Below are 19893 nucleotides of genomic sequence, written 5' to 3'. Positions count from 1 at the left end.
CACCAATCTCGTTGCCCTCCTCTGCATCTGTTCCAGCTGCTCTACATCATTTCTAAAATGAGGCCTCTAGACCTGTATGTAGTACCCAAGATATGGCCTGATGACTGCCGTATTCAATGGGATAATCACCTCTTTATCCTTGTTGGCAAAATTCCTGTATATCACTGACAAATTTCCTTGAGCTGTTCTGGCAGCCTGTCTGCAATGCTCAGAGAACTTCACATTTGACTGCACAATTACTTCCAGGTCGTCGACTGGACTAACCAGATGGGTAAAGTGCCTGCCTGGCAACCCAAAGGTCGCGGGTTTGAATCCTGCCTCGGGCTTGGATCAGAGTAAAATGCAAAAACTTTGAGAGGTGCATTATGGCCACAGAAGCCGATGTGCCAACAACTAACAAAAAAAAAAAAAAAAAAAAAACCTTCCATGTCTTTTATTATTCTTATAATCCATTTTATTTTTTTTAGATAAAATAAATGGCACAATTATAAAAAAAACTTTGAATTTTAGGAGATTAGACAACAAATGTAGCAGAATCAGAAGGTTAAAAAAAAAACAAAGAACAAAAAAAGAAAAAAAAAAAAAAAAAAAAAAAAAAAAAGAGAATACATAGAACAAATATAGGGAGGGTTTTCATAACAAGTATGCTACTTTCGTACAATGTGGCTATTGCACTGTATTCTACTATATTAGGCATAATGTATCATTTGAATATGCTCATGACTTTTGGTACAACCCTCAAAGTAGATATGTGATTTATATAAATTATATACGCTAATAATAATTTAAAATAATTAAAATATTTTATAAAATCTGTAAAAGCTTACCTCTGTTAGATGATCTAGTTTTTTAAAACTTGAAACTAAAGATGCAGATATTGTTTCCAAGTCTTGATGTGAAGATACACTCACTGGTGCTGAAAATTGAAATGTATTTAAAATAACAGTACAGTAAAATCCTCTCAAAAATGCTTTTAGAGAAACCAGCTGCTAAAAACTTATTACAGTAAACTCTATAATATACAGCACTGCTGGAAATATTAAGAAAGCAATCCTCATAGCAATGATGGGCCTTTGTCTTTAAGAATTAATGTGAAAAAGAGTGACATTTCTTTCTTTACATGTTTACAAGACTATCTTGTTCTTTCATCTGGTTTTGTAGCTAGCAGGATTTAAACTGCAGAAATAATGTAATAACCCTAATTCTGACAGCAAAACAAACTTGTCTTGTGTTGAATTGACCTGGTATTGCACTACTTTCTAACAGAGGTCTTGCCAAAAGATTAATTAGCCATTTGTTTAAAAGATAAGACATTGCTATGACATTCTGTTTCAGGGCTAACTGGCTCCTCATAAGACAGCAGATGGTCTCTAGTTAAAGCTGTCTGTTTTACATGAGTTTTATCATTAGACACTACCTGCTTTCTGATGAGGGACCACTTAGCAGTATCTAGTCTTTTAGACAAATGGTCAATTAACTTTTTTGGGATGTGATCTGTTTGAGTGTAGTACAATACTATGGCAACTCATTGCAAAGACAAGTTTATTCTACTATAATGACCATTGCATTATTTATGCAGTTTGAATCCTGCTAGCTGGAAAAACATATGAAAGGACTAAACAGTCCTGCAGATATTTTATAATTTCTTCAAGGCCATATAGCTTTAGCTACATTAAATCTCTTTCTTTTAGTGCTATCTCTTATTCAGTAAACTTCGTAACTTAGCGTGAACTGCTCTTGCAAATTACAGTATGTGGCTAGTCATAAAGATAGCACACACCTTGTTATACAAAGTGAATGAACCAGCTTGATGTCATTCTAGAACAGTTGAAAAAATTCATGTTGTTTTTTAAAGAAAACCTTAAACATAAAAGATATCAGAGCCTATACTTAGTACCATGCATCAACTGAAGGCTGAGAAGCCAGAAGAGTATGCTTGATTAAATCTATGAGCAATTTCTTCCATAAACAACTTACTGATGTGCACTAACAATAGATTCAATTCCATATAACCACTTATACCCAATTTTGATAAACCTGAAAACGAAAGTAACTAATAGTATTGTATATATATATATATATATATAAAATGTTTTTTTTTTAAATATTTATATACATAATAAGCAAAAATGTATGTGGATGTTTATAATTGTGTACATATGTCTTTTAAACTGAAAATGGAAGAGAATAAGAGACTGATGTTTGTATTTTGTCTAAAACTTTTCTTGCAAGTTTTAGCAGAATTAATACTTTTTTTTTTTGAAAATAAAAGGTGTAAAACACAAAGCATATTTAAAAATTTTAACACGTTTATTAAAACTTATAAAGTACATATAATGAGTACTGAAATCCATTAAGAAAAGATCAAATATTAGTGCTGTTTAAACAGAATTCCAAAAATTAAAAAGAAATTTGGGTATCTGTCAGGTAATCCACCGCCATTTTTTAAAAAATTATTTAAAAAATGTAGAGCATTATCTACCATTGAGTTAACAATTCTTCCCCTATATCTGTAACTTGTCAATAACTCACCTCCTCCTCCTCTTCTGGAGGAGTAACCACTGAAACTCTGCAGTAATTGACATCAATCCCACAATTTTGAAAACTTTCAGTTCCTACACATTTTTGATAGAAATTTCCTATGATATTTATATAATATTAGGAAGTGTTTAAATTAAACAGTCAACAATGAGATAATGCTTGTCTCTAGATGCCTAATATCAACAGTTAAGAACTCTGTTATGATCAGGAAGGAAAATGGAATAAAGCTAATATATATATCCACTATCAATAATGCTACCAAATCTAACAGGAAGACTGTCCCTCCTGTTGTACAGTTTTAGGAGAGATTCCCCAGTGCTGCTTGACAATAAACACCATATAGCAGAGGCGCCTCTGTAGCCAGGCCAGGTGGGAAGGAGCAAAAGTGCGTAGCACACGCTTCTTGATTAGAACGGGGTTCGAGCCCGTCCCCGCCAAATACGGAGGATGCGGGAAGGTCAGGGATTGACCACCGCATATCCTCGGAGCAATATGGCCTTAGTTGCTAATGCTCCTAAAAACCAAATAACAACAACCATATAGCAGATAATTCAAAACAAGTACTTCCCAACAAATTCTGTTGCCATTATAGACCAATCATTTTCTTTCTTGAATATCATGTTCCAACACGATCTGAAACAGCGTTATTTATTCTTCATGGTGATTAAGCCCTCTCTGTCTATATAAACTTGAATTTTATGACCTTACTATTTTCCTCTTTCTACTCATTACTTTCTTCAACCCTATTCTCTTTAGCCATCACCCTTAACTTGAGTTAAGACCAATTATTAGGCTTGTCTTTTGCATTTCCAAATGGATAGGATACTCTCTTATTTCCTGAGAGTATTACTGGTATTGTCTTCTCTGTCTTTATATCATTACTGCTACTTAAGATTTCATCAACTAGATTCATTTAGACATGTCTCATTTCATCCCACAACAGCTTTTTAACTCCATAACCTTTTTTCAACTCTGAAAAATGTGTTCAATAATGTTTTTAATATTCAACATTCAATAATATTTCTCTAGATTAATGTTCTGACATCCACTGATTTGAATAATTTTGCAAGTCTTAATTTGAATGATTTTGCAACCTGGCATGATCCTGTATCCGATTTTCTCCTCAATCGTTTTTAATAAACATATTTAGATATTCTATGATATCCATCAAAAAAGTATAAATACAATACCCAGTTATAATTTGATCAGATGTTTACGAGCCAGGTATATTTGATAGATCTATAAACAAACATTATATCTCTCAATACAAATCTCCATATTATTAATGTAATTTGGTCACATGTAATTGATGGACTTAAGTCCCCAAAAACTGAATGAGGTTCAGATTTTTACTATAATGCTCATAACTAAATTGATAGCTGCATTTTTGGCACACAAACTTTCCTAATAATTAATAAAGAGCATTATTTAAAAAAAAGCAGTATGAACATACAATTACATACTTAAATTGTAACCAGCCAAGTAATAAATTATGTGGTATTTAATAATAAATATGTAAATAATGATTGCCCAAGAATATTGGAAACTTTTAAGCTCAAATATAAAATTTATATTATAAACTTTGTATAATATCAATATACACTGAGTAATCATTGAATTATGACCGCCTACCTAATACCATTTTGGGCCACTATTCACATGGATAACAACCACTCTTCAGCTGTAGATCCCTATGGATGTCTTCAGACATCTATAGGGATCTACAGCCATGCTGCCTGCAAGGATTTCCACAGTGTCAGAATAGATGACTGTTGCATGTTCATATGCCTCACTTCCAGGTTCCAAAACATTCCACTGGTGTTCACAAATTGAGGTCAGGTGAATCTGGAGACCAATCTAGAACACAGTGATATATTTACTGTGTTCCTTGAACCACTCATGCACAGTGAGAGCCCGATGACATGGTGCATTACTGTCTTGGAGGATCCGATTTCTGCTGGGAAAAAATGCAATACAGCAGAGTGCACATTGTCTCCTAAGAGCTGCTGGTAGACCTCACCAGTGAAACACTGTCCATACGCACCAAGGGTCCTAGTTCTTGGTAGCATAAAATACACCATATTAAGCAACCACCACCATCTGCCTGGACAGTGGGCACCATGCACAATGGGTCCATGGAATTGTTTTGCTTGCACCACAAATGAAGGCATCCATTGGTGTGTTACACCAAGTATAAGGACTCATCCAACCAACACACTTGTTTCTAGTCCTTCAGTGTACAAGCAGTGTGTTGTTGACACCATAGCATTCACCATTGACGATGATCAGTGGTGAGGAGAGAGTCTCTTGGGTTGTCTGCTGTGGAACCCCATACACCTGAGTGTGGGTGCATCGTCATTTGGGACATTGTTCTTATATTCTTCATATTGTATCGATGTCAACTGTCACAGTGATCTGCCATTAAACCCGTACAATGCACTGCGCCCTTTGCTCTCCACGAATAACCACCTTGCAGAATAACCACTTGACAGTTTTGTCAATAATGGTTGTTTGATCCTTTTGACACCATTCTTTGTACACCTTAACCACAGTGGGCAGTGCATAACTGACAAGGCATGCCGTTTTTGATATGGAAGTACCAGATGCACAAGCCCCCACAATCATTTCCTTTTGAAACTCCGTGATATCCTTAATACATCCCATAACTGCTACTTTATCACTCTGACTTGCACAACCAGATACAAATTACCACTGCTCTAGCATATAAAGCTGTTCAGTTTTTATACTGCAAGCTATATGGCATAGTTCATTACAGATGGGGTTGTTATAATTCAGCGATCAGTGAGTGTATATATATAAACTCTTAAGCTCAAATATAAGGACAATAATTCTCTACAGGTTTGTAGTTTTCAACACAATAAGTTATTTTTTTAAGAGTTTAAAAAAAGATACTACTTACTTGGAGGTGCAGATGAATGAAGTAACTGTTCTAAAGGTGTAAAACCAGATGCAGGAATTTCTGCTAGTGATAAATGCTGTAAAATATATACATATTTGAATAAAAAAAACTGCACAACTGACATATCAAGTTGGAAAAAGTTTATTCATACTAAGTTTACATGACAACATTATAAAAATTCATCAGAAAGGTGACTTTTATAAGCATTTTAGTTAGCAAAGCAATAAAAATAAATCATAAGAAGATGCACATCACAGTTATCTTTCTATTGATGGTGTTGAAAGTTTATAATTCAGACAGGGACATTTTAAGTCAAGCCAAAATCTTATCTAGATTTCTTCATACATGAGATCACTGTCCTGGTTTTATATTAAGTTAATCTGTGCATGTGTACATATACAAAAAGTACCCCCAGAAAATTGTTATTGCAGTATTAGAATTAACTGTATAAAAAAGACTATAGATTGGTATATAATGGTTGACACATTTATATATATACAGAAGATGGTGGCAGAAGGATTGCCTTCTGAGCAGTGCATATATGTATTAAAGTATACTGGAAATTTGAGAATGTGTACACAAAAGTTTGATCTCCTGCATTATTATCTTACTTACTGATTAGAAGCCTGCAAACACAGATATGTAGAGAGTTCAATGCCTATTATACACAAAGAGCAACAGGGAAAATTATGCAGCACATGGAGTGAAGCATTAGCATTAGTAGAGGCATTTGATGCAAGAAAGCAAGCTTATGCAGCATCAGCCAAAAAAAAAAAAATAATAAAGTAAAATAAATAAATAAAAAATAACCACTTCCACTTCACCCCTCTGTTCGTTCGAAATACCTGTCCTTAAACTTATTTAGGCTATCAACTTCCACGACAAGGGATGGAAGTCTGTTCCACCTACCAACCACCCGCTGGCTAAAGGCAAATTTCCGCACATCTATCCTACATCTGTCTTTCCTCAATTTGAATTTATGTCCTCTCAGGTGATTATTCTGAGCAAGAATCCCATCAGCATTGAGCATGCTTAAACCATTCAAGGCTTTGTACACCTCTATCAGATCACCTCGCTGGTGCCTAGTCTCCAGACACTAATTCGCAAAACTTAAGCCTTTCTTCGTAAGAGCACCCCTTTGTTCCATTCACTAATCTTGTTGCCCTTCTCTGTACTCGTTCCAGCAGCTCTACATCCTTCTTGAAATGAGGCCTCCAGGCCTGTATACAGTACACTAGGTGTGGCCTGACCATTGCCTTATACAAGGGAATAATCACCTCCTTATCCCTGCTGGAAAAATTCCTATATATCATTGACAATACACCATGAGCTACTCTTGCAGCCCGTCTGCACTGCTCAGAGAACTTCATATCTGCCTGCACAACCACCCCCAGATCCCTTTCATTTGTCAATGTTAAACTTCATTTGCCACCTCTCAGCCCATCTGCTCAACCTTTCCAGATCCTGTTGCAGCAGCATAGTGTCAGTAGTGTCCTTGACAACCCTGCCAACCTTCGTATCGTCTGCAAACTTGGACATTAAGCTTGATATACCATCATCAATATCATTTATGAATACAGAAAACAATAAAGGACCCAATACTGAACCCTGAGGGACTCCACTAATAACTTTAGTCCACGATGAGCAGTGTTCATTGATTACCACTCTCTGTCTTCTTCCCCTCAACCACCCCTTTATCCATAGCAGCAATTTGCCTCCAATGCCACACGGCTCCAATTTGTGCAGCAGTCTTCCATGTGCAACAGTGTCAAAAGCCTTTCTAAGATCCAAGTATATAATATCAAAGTTATTCCCTGCATCCAGTTCTTTTGTGACTGCATCATAGTATCCAATCAAACCGGTCAGGCAAGACTTCCCCTTAACAAAACCATGCTGTGTCCGAGCTATAACTGAAGTCTTGTCTAGATGATCCTGCAGTGCTTCTTTAACCAGTGCCTCCATTAATTTTCCGGGAACAGAAGTTAAACTCACAGGTCAATAATTACTTGTGTCAGCCTTTGATCCTCCCTTGTGAATTGGGGTCACATTTGCACATCTCCAGTCCATGGGTACCTCCCCTGTGTCCAAGGAAGCTCTCATAATTATGGCTAAGGGTTTGCTTACTTCCTTTGCTGCCTCCTTTAATATAACTGGATAGATCCCATCCACCCCAGGTGCCTTTCTTGTGTTATCTTCAATAATTTCTCCTCCACTTTACTCTCAGTTATTACAAGATTCTCTAGCTTACTGCTAGAGTTGAATACACCACTGGAATTCCCCTCGCTGAATAACTCCTCATGTGTGAATGTCGATGCAAAATATTCATTTAGTTTGTTAGCTACCTGAGCAGGGTCATCAACAGTTGACTCATCGATATCAAGTGGACCAATCTGATTCATCCCCTTCCTTCTAGAGTTTACATAAGTAAAGAACTCTTTGCTGTTTTTTTTCGCATCCCTTGCCAAGGATCTCTCGTAATCTGCCTTCGCCTACCTAACCTCCTTTGTAACTTGGTTACAGATCAACTTGTATCTATCATAGGCTTCTGTGTCATGTGTTAATTTGTATGTATCCCATGAATTTTTCTTCTCTGCCATATGCCTCATTAGTTCATCTGACATCCATTTAGGCCTAAACTTTGAACAATATTTCTTAGTTGGTATGTAAAGCCTAGTAGCTTTCAAGATAAGTTCTTTGAATGCTTCCCATTTTGAATTTGCTGTTGGTAACATCATCAGTTGATCCCACTGTATAGAATTTAAATACTGTCTCAGTCCATCGTAGTCGCCTTTACAAAAGCAATACCCCTTCCCTTTACCCCTAATGGTAGTTACCTCTTTGAGTAACTCCCACTTCAGAACACTGTGATCACTGCCACCTAGTGGTTCATTTATCTGCAGATTCGTAATGCATGAAGAATCACTACTGATAATCAAATCAAGAGTATTACTCCCTATAGTTGCCTCCCGAACATGCTGATGTAGAAAACAATCATCCAATAAATCCACAAAAGCCTTGCTAGTGTGCGAGTGACCAACCCCCAAATTCCAGTCAATATCTGGGAAATTAAAATCCCCCATTATAAGACTCTCTGATTTATTGGCCAACTCTATTTCTCTGTACAGTTTCTTATTATACTCATCAGAGTCATTAGGCCTATAGTACACTCCTACTCTTAATTTTGATCTCCCAATGCTTATGTCACACCAAACTGACTCGACACTGCACTGTCCAGCGATGTCGACTGGCTTCACTTCCTTGGATTTTATGTGTTTCTTAACTAATAGCATAACCCCTCCTCCCTTCCTATCCTGTCTATCCTTTCTGTAGACATTGTACTCCCCAAATTCCAGTTCTGCATTCCTTATATCTGTGTGACACCACGTCTCTGAAATCCCAACAATATTTGCCTTTGATGTTTTGAGCAATACCTCAAATTCATCAAATTTATTTACTAAACTCCTAGCATTGGTGTACACGCAAGTATACATGCACCTGCTCTTCCTCTTAGCCACCCTAACACAGCCCGTGTGTTTACTTGTATCCCCATGATTCCCAGCAGTCTCTGAAATATCCTGTATCTTATTTTCCAGGCTGCTGCTCATTCCAATAGAAGCAGTGCAAGAATCACTTTCTCCTCAAACAGTGGCTAATCTATTAGTCCTTGTATCCCCCCAATCTAGCAGTTTTCCGACCCACCTAACACTGCCTCGATAGCATCAGCAAACATTCTTGCACCGTTTCTATTTAAGTGTATCCCATCCCTGTAGAAGCAGTCTCTCCTGTTAACAAGTACAGACCAGGCTGAAAAAAATTCTACCCCCTGAGCCCTGCACAATCTTTCCAGGGCCGAATTGATCGACAGGGCTTTCCTCATATACTCCCTCCTATCGTGTCTCGGCAGAATTGCAGACACTTTCAAATTCAACCCTAATTCACGGCTTTTTTTCATCAGTGACCTGTACTTGTTAAGTAATTCCGCCGGTCTCCTACTCTTAATATCATTAATGCCAGCGTGTACAACTATATCACCTTTTGTGCCCTTAAAAGATGATATCCGCTCTACAACGTCATCAATCTTTGCCCCTGGCAGACATACCCTGGTCCTGTTCCACCTATCCTTTTTACAAAGCATGTTTCCCGTTTCCCTGACAATAGAGTCACCAACAACTACTAGTTCCTTTGGGACCAGCGCATTCTGCCTTGGGGGTTGCCGCTGTGTTGCACGATGACCAAGTGCAAGCTCTGGCATTAGTGTTAGCAATGTTAGCAAAATTTTAAATAGTTACAAGCTTATCCTGGACCCAAGGTAATAAGGTCCCATTGGGTCCAGGATAAGCAAATTGAGTATCTGTCATAGCTATTGTACATTTATAAACATTTAGAGGCATTAAACAGCAACAGTTCGAAGAACTTCACAGTATTTTGTGAATGGATGTAGGATATCAGAGCATAAACTGAAAAAAAACTTATTTTTGGTCAAAGCTGAACTGAAAAGAAAAATAAATATGAACTGAAACCTAAATTAAAAGCCATTATCTATTTTTCATTCCTTTTTTGGTTCATAACAACTGCGTGAATAAAGATGGGATTTTTCTAATGGCCTTATTCTTTAAAGTTTTAATACAAACTACACTGTTTGTATTAATTAATAACTGATCCTTCAGAAATAATTGTACTTTCAACATGAATAGTGAGACAACAGAAATAGTTATAACAGAGTAACACACAGTACTTGAAATTCATGTCTAATAATAGAAGATGTAATACAAATTTATAAACAGAAAAAGATGATGGCTAATTGTTGTGTGTTAAGTGAGGTTAGCTAGCAAAACATGGTACTGTTAAAAAAGTAACCCTAACTGATTTGGTCCATCTAAGGAGCAAGGTGATATCTGTGTTATGGTGTGGCATGGTGTAGTCTGGAGAGATTGAATAACTACTCGCCCATTCTTCTTCTTCCAGAACAGGAGGGGAGGTGTATCTTGATATGTTACAGAATGAATCTCTCCCAAGCACTCTCAATGAGTGGGACAAATAACTGCAAATTACTATTATGTAGTCAGAGAATGGCTGGATAAATTCCCTAAAGGGTGTTCCATAAATCATGAGAGACTTACAAAATACATCCAACATGTGCATCATTCACACAAACATAACAATGCAGACGTTTGCCATTCCAATAGCATGAATTGTCACTGCATACAGCAAGATCACATCTTCAACAATTCACACTATTGGAATAGCAAACATCTGCATTGTTATGTTTGTGTGAATGATGCACATGTTGGATATATTTTGTAAGTTTTTCATGGTTCCAAAGTAATGGAACACCCTTTACAGTTAAAGATGTATTCATTAAAAAACATACACACCACAACCAACTGGTCTCCAAAGAATAATGGTCATTATACAAATCTGAATGTGGCTCATTTTGGAATTACTATGAATTCAGTATTTAGTATTAGCTGTATGGTGCAAGGATGCCCTAGGCTTTTGCTGCACTGACAGAAAATAAATAAAATATATATATAAATAAACCAACTATTTTACACCTTGCACCTCCTCACATAGGTATTTATCTACCTGAGACTTGAATTTCACCAAGCTGTCAGCCTAAAACATCCATGGAATTGTTTATAACAGTGAAAATTTCACCTTCTTTATTTTACTTTCTCTTCTCAGAGCCATACACACCTCAATCAAATACCCTTTTAAATGATCTCACCAGGCACACTGCATGTCCTTGGACCCTTTCAAGAGGCTTAATGTAGCATCAGCCAAAAAAAAAAAAAAAAATTTACAAATTCATTCCCTCTAAAAGTTTATCCAGTTCCTCCTTGAATTTATTTAAGCTATCAGCTTCCACAATAACAGATGGACATTTTTTCTAGCAATCAACTACCCTGCTTGCTAAAGGCAAATTTCTGCACATCTATTCTACAACTGTCATTCCTCAATTTAAATTTATGGCCCCTCAGGTTCACAATCTGAGCAAGAGGAAGAATCCAATCAGAATTAAGCCTGTCAACCCATTCAAGGCCTTATACATCTCAGTCAGATCACCTTGCAAGTGCCTAGTCTCAAGATGCTGCAATTTGCAGAATTTAAGCCTTTCTTGGTAAGAGGACCCCCCTTCGTTCCCCATACCAATCTTGTTGCCCTTCTCTGTACTCGCTCAAGCAACTCTACATCCTTCCTAAAATAAGGCCTCCAGACCTGTATGCCATACTCAAGGCATGGCCTGATCATTGACTTAAACAAAGGGATAATCACCTTTTCCCTATTAGCAAAATTCCTGTATATCACTTACCCATGACCTGCAATGGCAGCCTGTCTGCACTGCTCAGAAAACTTCATATCTGACTGTATAATTAGTGCAAGGGTATTTTTAATTTTCTACCATCCTAAGTGTAGTACCACACAGTTGGTACATTTCTATGGGGTTACTTCTACCCATATGCAGTACTTTGCATTTGCCAATGTTAAACTTCAGTTGCAAATTCTCAGCTCATCTGCCCAACTTTTCTATATCCTGTTGCAGTAGCACACTGCCATTATTGTCATTAACAACTCTGCCAACCTTTGTATCATCTGCAAACTTAGATATTAAGCCTGATATACCTTCATCAATATCATTGATAAATATACAAAACAACAGTGGGCCCAACACTGAACCGTGTGGAACTCTACGTAAGTTGGATTTTACGTAAGGCAGAATTTCTCCCATGCTTGTGCAGCACTCGCAACTGTGCTTGCCGAATTGATTGAATCAAAAAAGAAATGTTTCACGAAAATGCGAATAGAATTATTTATTATTGTATTTATTCAATTTTTTATCTCATGCGCAGGAAAAATGACAAAAGCGTGCAATTTAAAAAATTTCAAAATTATAAAAAAAAAGAGAGGAGACAGGCATAACGTCAGTAAGTTTTACCCCTCGAGCATTGTTGCCCGAAACTTCTTCAGCTAATAAGTATACCGCTGCGGAGATTTAGACGGGGTCGGCCACTCAACCTTACGAAAGAACATATTAATGGATGACTGTATGGTGGTTTTTCCCTTTTCACTGTAGATTTCTTTGTAGCAAGCAGTTATATCATTCACCTCCCTGTTAACTCTTAAGAATTGTTTGCTGTCAGGATTCATCTTCTCAAACCCTGCCATTGGCGATGCAATTTCACGAAATGCCATTGCCATCTCTCTTGGTGATGATGCATCTTGGCTACTCATTTGGTTCATCTTGAGCTTCGTCAGCATTTTCTTCTTTCACTATCACTGCCTGCAAGTCAAGTTCTTCGTTAGATAATTCCTTCTCTTCTTCCTCTATTAACTCCACGTCTTTGGTAATAACCTCTAACTGAAGTAGCTCTGCAAGCTTTACAATCTTATCTGTAACCTCTTCATATGGTTCATCTTTTTCAAACCCTTCGAAGCCTTTTACTTAAGAATTGTTTGCTGTCAGGATCCATCTTCTCAAACCTCGCCATTGGCGATGCAATTTCACGAAATGGCATTGCCATCTCTCTGGTGATGAAGCATCTCGGCTCCTAATTTGGTTCACCTTGAGCTTCGTCAGCATTTTCTTCTTTTAATTCCTTCTCATCGCCCACTCAGAACAAAAAAGTCCGTTCTCTACAATCAAATCTACAACGCCATTAAGTTCAGTTCTTCGCAGGACAATTTATCCACCGAATTACAATATCTTACAAAGAAATTTACAGCCAGGAAATACCCTTTACATCTAATCCAACACACAATTTCTGTTGCAAGGAATAATGTCAATAACCCACATAATCATAGCACCAAACAGAACACACACGTTATCCTACCCTACCACAGCAATCTCGCCAGACAGTTTAGCCAAGTATTCACCAACACAGATATCACATTAATATTTTCTTCGTACAATAATTATATTTTAACAATACCATTTATCCCTACAGATGCAAAATACATTTTCAAATTTTTTTTGTCAGTTTGCACCTGCTGGCAAAAACTTACGTAAAGTTGAATTTGCGTAAGTCAAGTATTACTTAAGTCGGGAAGTTCCTGTATATGATATCAAAATTATTTTTTGCATCCAGTTCCTTTGTAACCACATCATAGTATCCAATCAAATTTGTCAGGCAAGACTTTCCCTTAACAAACCCACGCTGTGTCTGAAACAGCAGTCTTGTCGAGATGATTCTGCAATGCCTCTTTAACCAGTGACTCCATTATTTTCCCTGAAACAGAAGACTAACAGGTCTGTAATTATTGGTGAATTGGGGATACATTTGCGCATCTCTAGTCTTTTTCTAAGTGCACTCTCTACACCTGAACATAGTATACCAAGTGTTGTCTCACAATTAGCTTATACACTGGTACCACAATCCCCCCCCCTCATCTCTACAAGTAAATGTTCAGTAAATTATCAACAGAACACCATGGGCCCTCCTTGCACCTGTCTACACTGCTCAGTGAACTTCACATCCAATTTAATCATAACTCCCAAATCTCTTTCTTCCGCTAATGTTTTTAGTTGAACTGCACCAAGTGTGCAAGTTACTTTGGGGGTGTTATTCACTGAGCGTAAGACCTTGCATTTTACTGTATTAAAATTTGGTTTTCACTTTTCTGACCATCTCTGAAGTCTATCTAAGTTGTCCTGAAGAAGCTGAGCTTGGCACTGATGATTAACTACTCTACAGATCTTAATATCATGCCCTCTATCCCTTCATTGTTGTCATTTAAAAAAAATCAAAAACAAGAGTGGTCCCAGTACTGATCTTCGGGGAACCCCACTTCTTACATTAGCCCAATCTGAAGAATAACTGTTAATCACAACCTCTGCCTCCTGCTCTGCAGCCATTCTGCAAAGATTTTCCCTGCGATTCCAATATGTTATAGCTTATACAGTAACCTCTCATGTAGTATTAGTAGTAGTAGCATGTGATGCAAGAAAGCAAATGTATGAGCTTATGCAGCATCAGCCAAAAAACAAAAAAAAAAAAAAAAAAAAAAATCACACCATTCCCTCCAAATGCCTGTCCAGTTCCTCCTTAAATTTATTCAACCTATCAACTTCCACAACGACAGATGGAAGTTTGTTCCAGCAATTAACCACCCGCTGGCTAAAGGCAAATTTCCGCACATCTATTCTACATCTGTCTTTTCTTAATTTTAATTTATGCCCCCTTAGGTTCGTAATCTGAACAAGTGGAAGGATCCCATCAGAATTCAGCGTGCTCAACCCATTCAAGGCCTTATATACCTCAATCAGATCACCGCACAGGTGCCTAGTCTCCAGCCACTGCAATTTTCAGAATTTAAGCCTCTCTTGGTAAGAGGATCCCTTCATTCCCCCTCACCAATCTTGTTGCCCTTCTCTGTACACGCTCAAGTAAATCTACATTCTTCCTAAAATGAGGCCTCCAGACCTGTACGCAGTACTCAAGGCGTGGCCTGACCATTGCCTTATACAGAGGGATAATCACCTCCTTTTCCCTGCTAGCAAAATTCCTATATATCATTGACAAAACTCCATGACCTGCCCTGGCAGCCTGTCTGCATTGCTAAGTAAACTTCATATCTGACTGCACAATTACTCCCAGGTCTTTTTCATTTTCTACGCCAAAGTGTAGTACCACACAGTTGGTACGTTTCTCTGGGGTACTTCTACCCATATGCAGTACTTTGCATTTGTCAAGGTTAAACTTCAGTTGACACTTCTTAGCCCATCTGCCCAAATTATCTAGATCCTGTTGCAGTAGCACACTGCCATTACTGTCATTAACAACCCTGCCAACCTTTGTATCATCTGCAAACTTCGACATTAAGCCTGATATACCTTCATCAATATCATTGATAAATATACAAAACAACAGTGGACCTAACACCGAACCCTGTGGGACTCCATTAATAACATTAGTCCAAGAAGAGCAGCACCCATTGATTACCACCCTCTGTCTTCTCCCACTTAACCATCCTTTTATCCATTGTAGCAACTTACCCTTAATACCATTCTGCTCCAATTTGTACAATAGTCTTCCATGCGCAACGGTGTCAAAAGCTTTCCTGAAATCCAAATATATGATATCAAAATTATTTTTTGCATCCAGTTCCTTTGTAACCACATCATAATATCCTATCAAATTTGTCAGACAAGACTTTCCCTTAACAAACCCATGCTGTGTCTGAATTATTGCTGCAGTCTTATCTAGATGATCCTGCAATGCATCTTTAACCAGCGACTCCATTATTTTACCCGGAACAGAAGTTAAACTAACTGGTCTGTAATTACTCGTGTCACCCTTTGATCCCCCTTTGTGAATTGGGGATACATTTGCACATCTCCAGTGCGTGCGAACTTCCCCCGAGTCCAAGGATGCTCTCATAATTATGGCTAAGGGTTTGCTTAGTTGCTTCACCGCCTCCTTTAATATAACTGGATAGATCCCATCCACCCCAGGTGCATTTCTTACGTTTAACTTCAACAATTTCTCTTCCACTTTGCTCTCAGTTATTACAAGATCATTAAGCACCCTGCTACAATTTGATAACCTTCTGCCATTTTCAAACCTTATTAACTCCTCATGTGTGAATGTAGATGCAAAATACTCATTCAGTTTGTTTGCTATCTGAGCAGGATCATCAACAGTCGAACCATCGATGTCAAGTGGACCAATCAGATTCATCCCCTTCCTTTTAGAGTTTATATAAGTAAAGAAATCCTTGCTGTTTTTCTTAGCATCTTTTGCCAAGGATTTCTCGTAATCTGCCTTTGCCTGCCGAACCTCCTTTGTGACCTGATTACAGATTAACTTATATCTGAGTCGCTTGATAATTTATGTGCATCCCATGCATTTTTCTTCTCTGTTAGACCTTAATAAATGCTTTGCTAAAATCTAAGTAAACAATGTAGATTTTATTTCCTGCATCCAGTTCACAAATGATTCTGATAAAATAGCTAACCAGGTTATGTTTCCTTCAGAATTCCATTTCTATCTAAAATCCTGTAATGAACTCATTTTCTCTACGATTTTCCCTACCACTGAAGTCAAACTGACTGGTTAGTAGTTGCCCATTTCATTGTTAGAGCTACCTTTATGTATTGGCAATACCGTGACAGTTCTCCAATTCAAGGGAATAATTTCCAAGTCTAGTAATGACTTCATAATTATCTTCAATGGTTTGATGCACTCTCTTGCCACCTGCCTCAAAATTAGTGGGCATATGCCATCAACTGCAAGAGCATTACTAACCATTTGATCAGCAAAGAATAAAAGTAGAGCTGTCATCAAAGCCCAACAGGTTTCATGGCTCAAAAGATAATAGCCAGCCTTTTTAAAGAAGTTTAACTTTTTCTCAAAGCCTTTAAGAGAGGCACAGTTCAGCTGCTCATACTATTCATTATGCCCATTTGATACTGCATATTAAAAGTGATCATTTCTTGTAATCATTTAGTAGCCAACACTTCACCTTGTGCTATTCTTTGTGCTTAGTCAGGTCCACCTTGGCCAGCAACTTGAGCAACTATTAGGAAAACTGCTAACAGGCAACAACTTCAGATTATTTTTCCAGAAATCTAGAAATTAAAACAGTTAGGAACAAAGAATCAGATAAATGCTGTCACATCTATATGTATTTTCCATTGTCACTGTAGTTTAAATGAGTATAATTAGTGTAATTCTGCCAACATCTTATCATTTTCAATTCAGTAGAGTGTTACAATTTAAAGTATATAGTATACTCATATCAGAAGCTGTATGTGTTTAGAAATAAATCTGGTAAATTGTGGACTCAGCAGCCAGCAGACTTTCTGCTGTGAGTTCGTAAGGTCACAGTGCTTACTTATTGTAACTGACGGTCTGGCTGTGAAACATAGAATGCACTCATCTGTACAATAAATGAATAGGAAAGTAAATATGTTTTCAGAACGTTAAGTTAAAGCGAACATTCCAAAACCAATTTAATTTAATTTTAGAGTAAAATTTAAATATTATTTCACATTATTCAAATTAACTATATTCAGAGAACCAATTCATAATCAAAAAGCACTACAAGTACTAAGTTTATTACCATATTAAAATGAATAAGTTTTGCAAAAAAAAAAAAGAAAAAAAGAAAAATTGGTTTGATATGAAGCTCCAAATTAAGCCTGCTGCTATAATTACTATGTAAAACAAAAAAAATCTAAACATTTAAATCAAATTACTCTTGTTAAATATGGTTAGGCATGAGTAACAACTCAATAACTTCATTACATTCATATTACCTTTATGGGAGTTACTATTCCTTCAGTAAATTCTGATCCCTATTAAAAGAAAAAAAAGAAGCTAAAACATTGTCGAGCTGTACTATTCTTATACATTAAAATATTTAAGCATTTGGACAAAAAAATTCAATACAAAATATATTAAGATTAAGAAAAAACAAATGCTGCATAATATCAACACTGATGTTGATGTTCAGTTGTAAACTTAAATATTTCTACTTCTCTACAAATATTCCATATTATTTTCAACCACCTGCAACCCATTCTCAATGGAATTTGGAATGAATAATACAAATCTGTACCAATTTGAAAGCATTACAATAAACTCTACGAAACAAGTGATTGCAAAACACAAAGTTCTATAAATAAAAGAATATCTTCAAGGAAAGTAAATGTAACATATTACTTTATCTGTACAATTTTAATGTGACTGAAGATAAAGCTGATCTTTTCAATAAAGCATTGTAAAATGCTATCTTTATTGTTCCCCATCTTGATAAATCACTCATAGGTTTTTATTTCTTTCCTTCAATCTTGAATTTCTACAGTTTAAAGTCCCTAACAGTGATGTAATTTCCTTTAACGACTTCAATGTTAATAACTCTAGGTGACTTGACTCATTGTTAGCCTTATGTTGTTTGGTATTACAATGGTATTAGAAAGGATTAGCTGTGTATTTCTATTCCTATTCTTGATACTTGCTTTAATCATATCATTAAAATCATTCCTGTAGGAATGAAATCTTTTACTCCTTACTCCACCTTAAACTTTTGTTCTTTATCTAAACTTCCATTTTCCCACAAATCTGCCAAGACTGTTCACAACGAGAATAAAGCATATCATGACTGACTTGCCAAAAAACCCTAGCTTCATTTCATGCCTAAACTAAGCTCACAACACTTGTAAACAGGTTGTTATTAATAAATTCAAACTCAATTTTGAAAAGTGCAAGAGAAGAAAACTTGCTTCTTGTCCAAATAGCAGATGGACTTTCTGAGGTCTTGCTAATGCAGATGGATTTTCTGGTTCATTATCTGCAATTTCTATCCATCCTTAAATCCTGATGGTTCTAGTGTAAATTCACCTAAAGATAAAGCTGATCTACTGCCATCTCAACCTTCCTCTACTTATTGCATTCATGATGATGATCTTGGTAAATCTCCACTTCCCATTCAAATCTCCCTATCATCCAATGTCTCTTTAGTTTTTCACATCGAGATAAGACAAATCAATAAAAAAAAAATTTGATATTACCAAATCTCCATGTATGATGGCATTTCTCCAGCTGTGCTTAAATCCTAATAATAAGCTTCTGTTTTGTATCACCAATTTACATAAAAATTTATATTACTTATAAATTTTTGACCAGATCCAGATGAATCCTAAGATTCATCTGGATCTGGTCACAAAAAAGGAAGCAAATCTCTTCCATATAATTATCATCTTAATGTTCTTCGTAACCTCTAAAGAAATTAAGAAATCCATTAATTGCCACTTATTACATTATCCTAAACACATATCATCTGATTAATGACTGGCAACATGGATTCTGTAAGTTTTCATTCACATAGGGGCTTTTGGCTTGTTTCCCATCTTTGGATAATTTCAATGGAAATATTTGGAGAAATTAAAGCAGTTGTTCTGCACATTTCCAAACAAGGCATTCAATCAGGTTTTGAGTAAGCCTTTCTAAGAAAGTCCTAGACTATGGTATACCTTGACTGCATGACTAGCTTCCTATAAATTGCAGTTCCTGTGGCTGCTATGTGTGTGTGTGTGCGCGCATGTGTGTGTGTGTGTGTGAGAGAGAGATGTTGCAACTCTTGGCCGACCTTTGAGATACCTCTACCAAAGTTGTTTCCACATAACTTTGAAATCATTATGATACTTGAGACAACAAAACCTCTAGCTGCTTCAGCTTGCAAGTGACTTGCAATAATTTTATACACAGCTATCTATCATTATAAATCTTCCAAAAATTTATCTTTCTTTCTTCATTAAAAAAACCTATTAGTGTTGTAATGTGCCTGTTCATAATGTACCTGAATTACATATTCCAGGAGTTGAAATCAAATTCTGACACTGTATTTGTATTTACCATGCTAAATTACATTATGGCTCAATCTCATACAGAAATTTATTCCAAATTATACTTGCTCAAAAGTTACTTAAT

At 36.6% G+C, this 19893-nt stretch overlaps 1 protein-coding gene across 1 annotated transcript in view; it reads right to left on the bottom strand.

Moving 5' to 3' along the window:
* The window catches only part of LOC150084154 (uncharacterized), a 120117-nt gene that overhangs the window by 18849 nt on the left and 81375 nt on the right, over positions 1-19893 (bottom strand). The window contains exons 12-14 of the mRNA XM_090376135.1: positions 17721-17759; positions 5462-5537; positions 828-916 (exon numbers count right to left, since the gene is read on the bottom strand). Of these exons, the coding sequence (XP_090232261.1) occupies positions 828-916; positions 5462-5537; positions 17721-17759 (204 nt within the window). The remainder of the gene's footprint in view (positions 1-827; positions 917-5461; positions 5538-17720; positions 17760-19893) is intronic.

The sequence above is a fragment of the Mastigoproctus giganteus genome, chromosome 6 (genome assembly GCF_048544385.1).
Source record: "Mastigoproctus giganteus isolate SK-2022 chromosome 6, ASM4854438v1, whole genome shotgun sequence".
Lineage (NCBI taxonomy): Eukaryota > Metazoa > Arthropoda > Arachnida > Uropygi > Thelyphonidae > Mastigoproctus > Mastigoproctus giganteus.
Note: the sequence above shows the minus strand (reverse complement) of the source record. Positions and strands in the feature narration are given on the sequence as shown.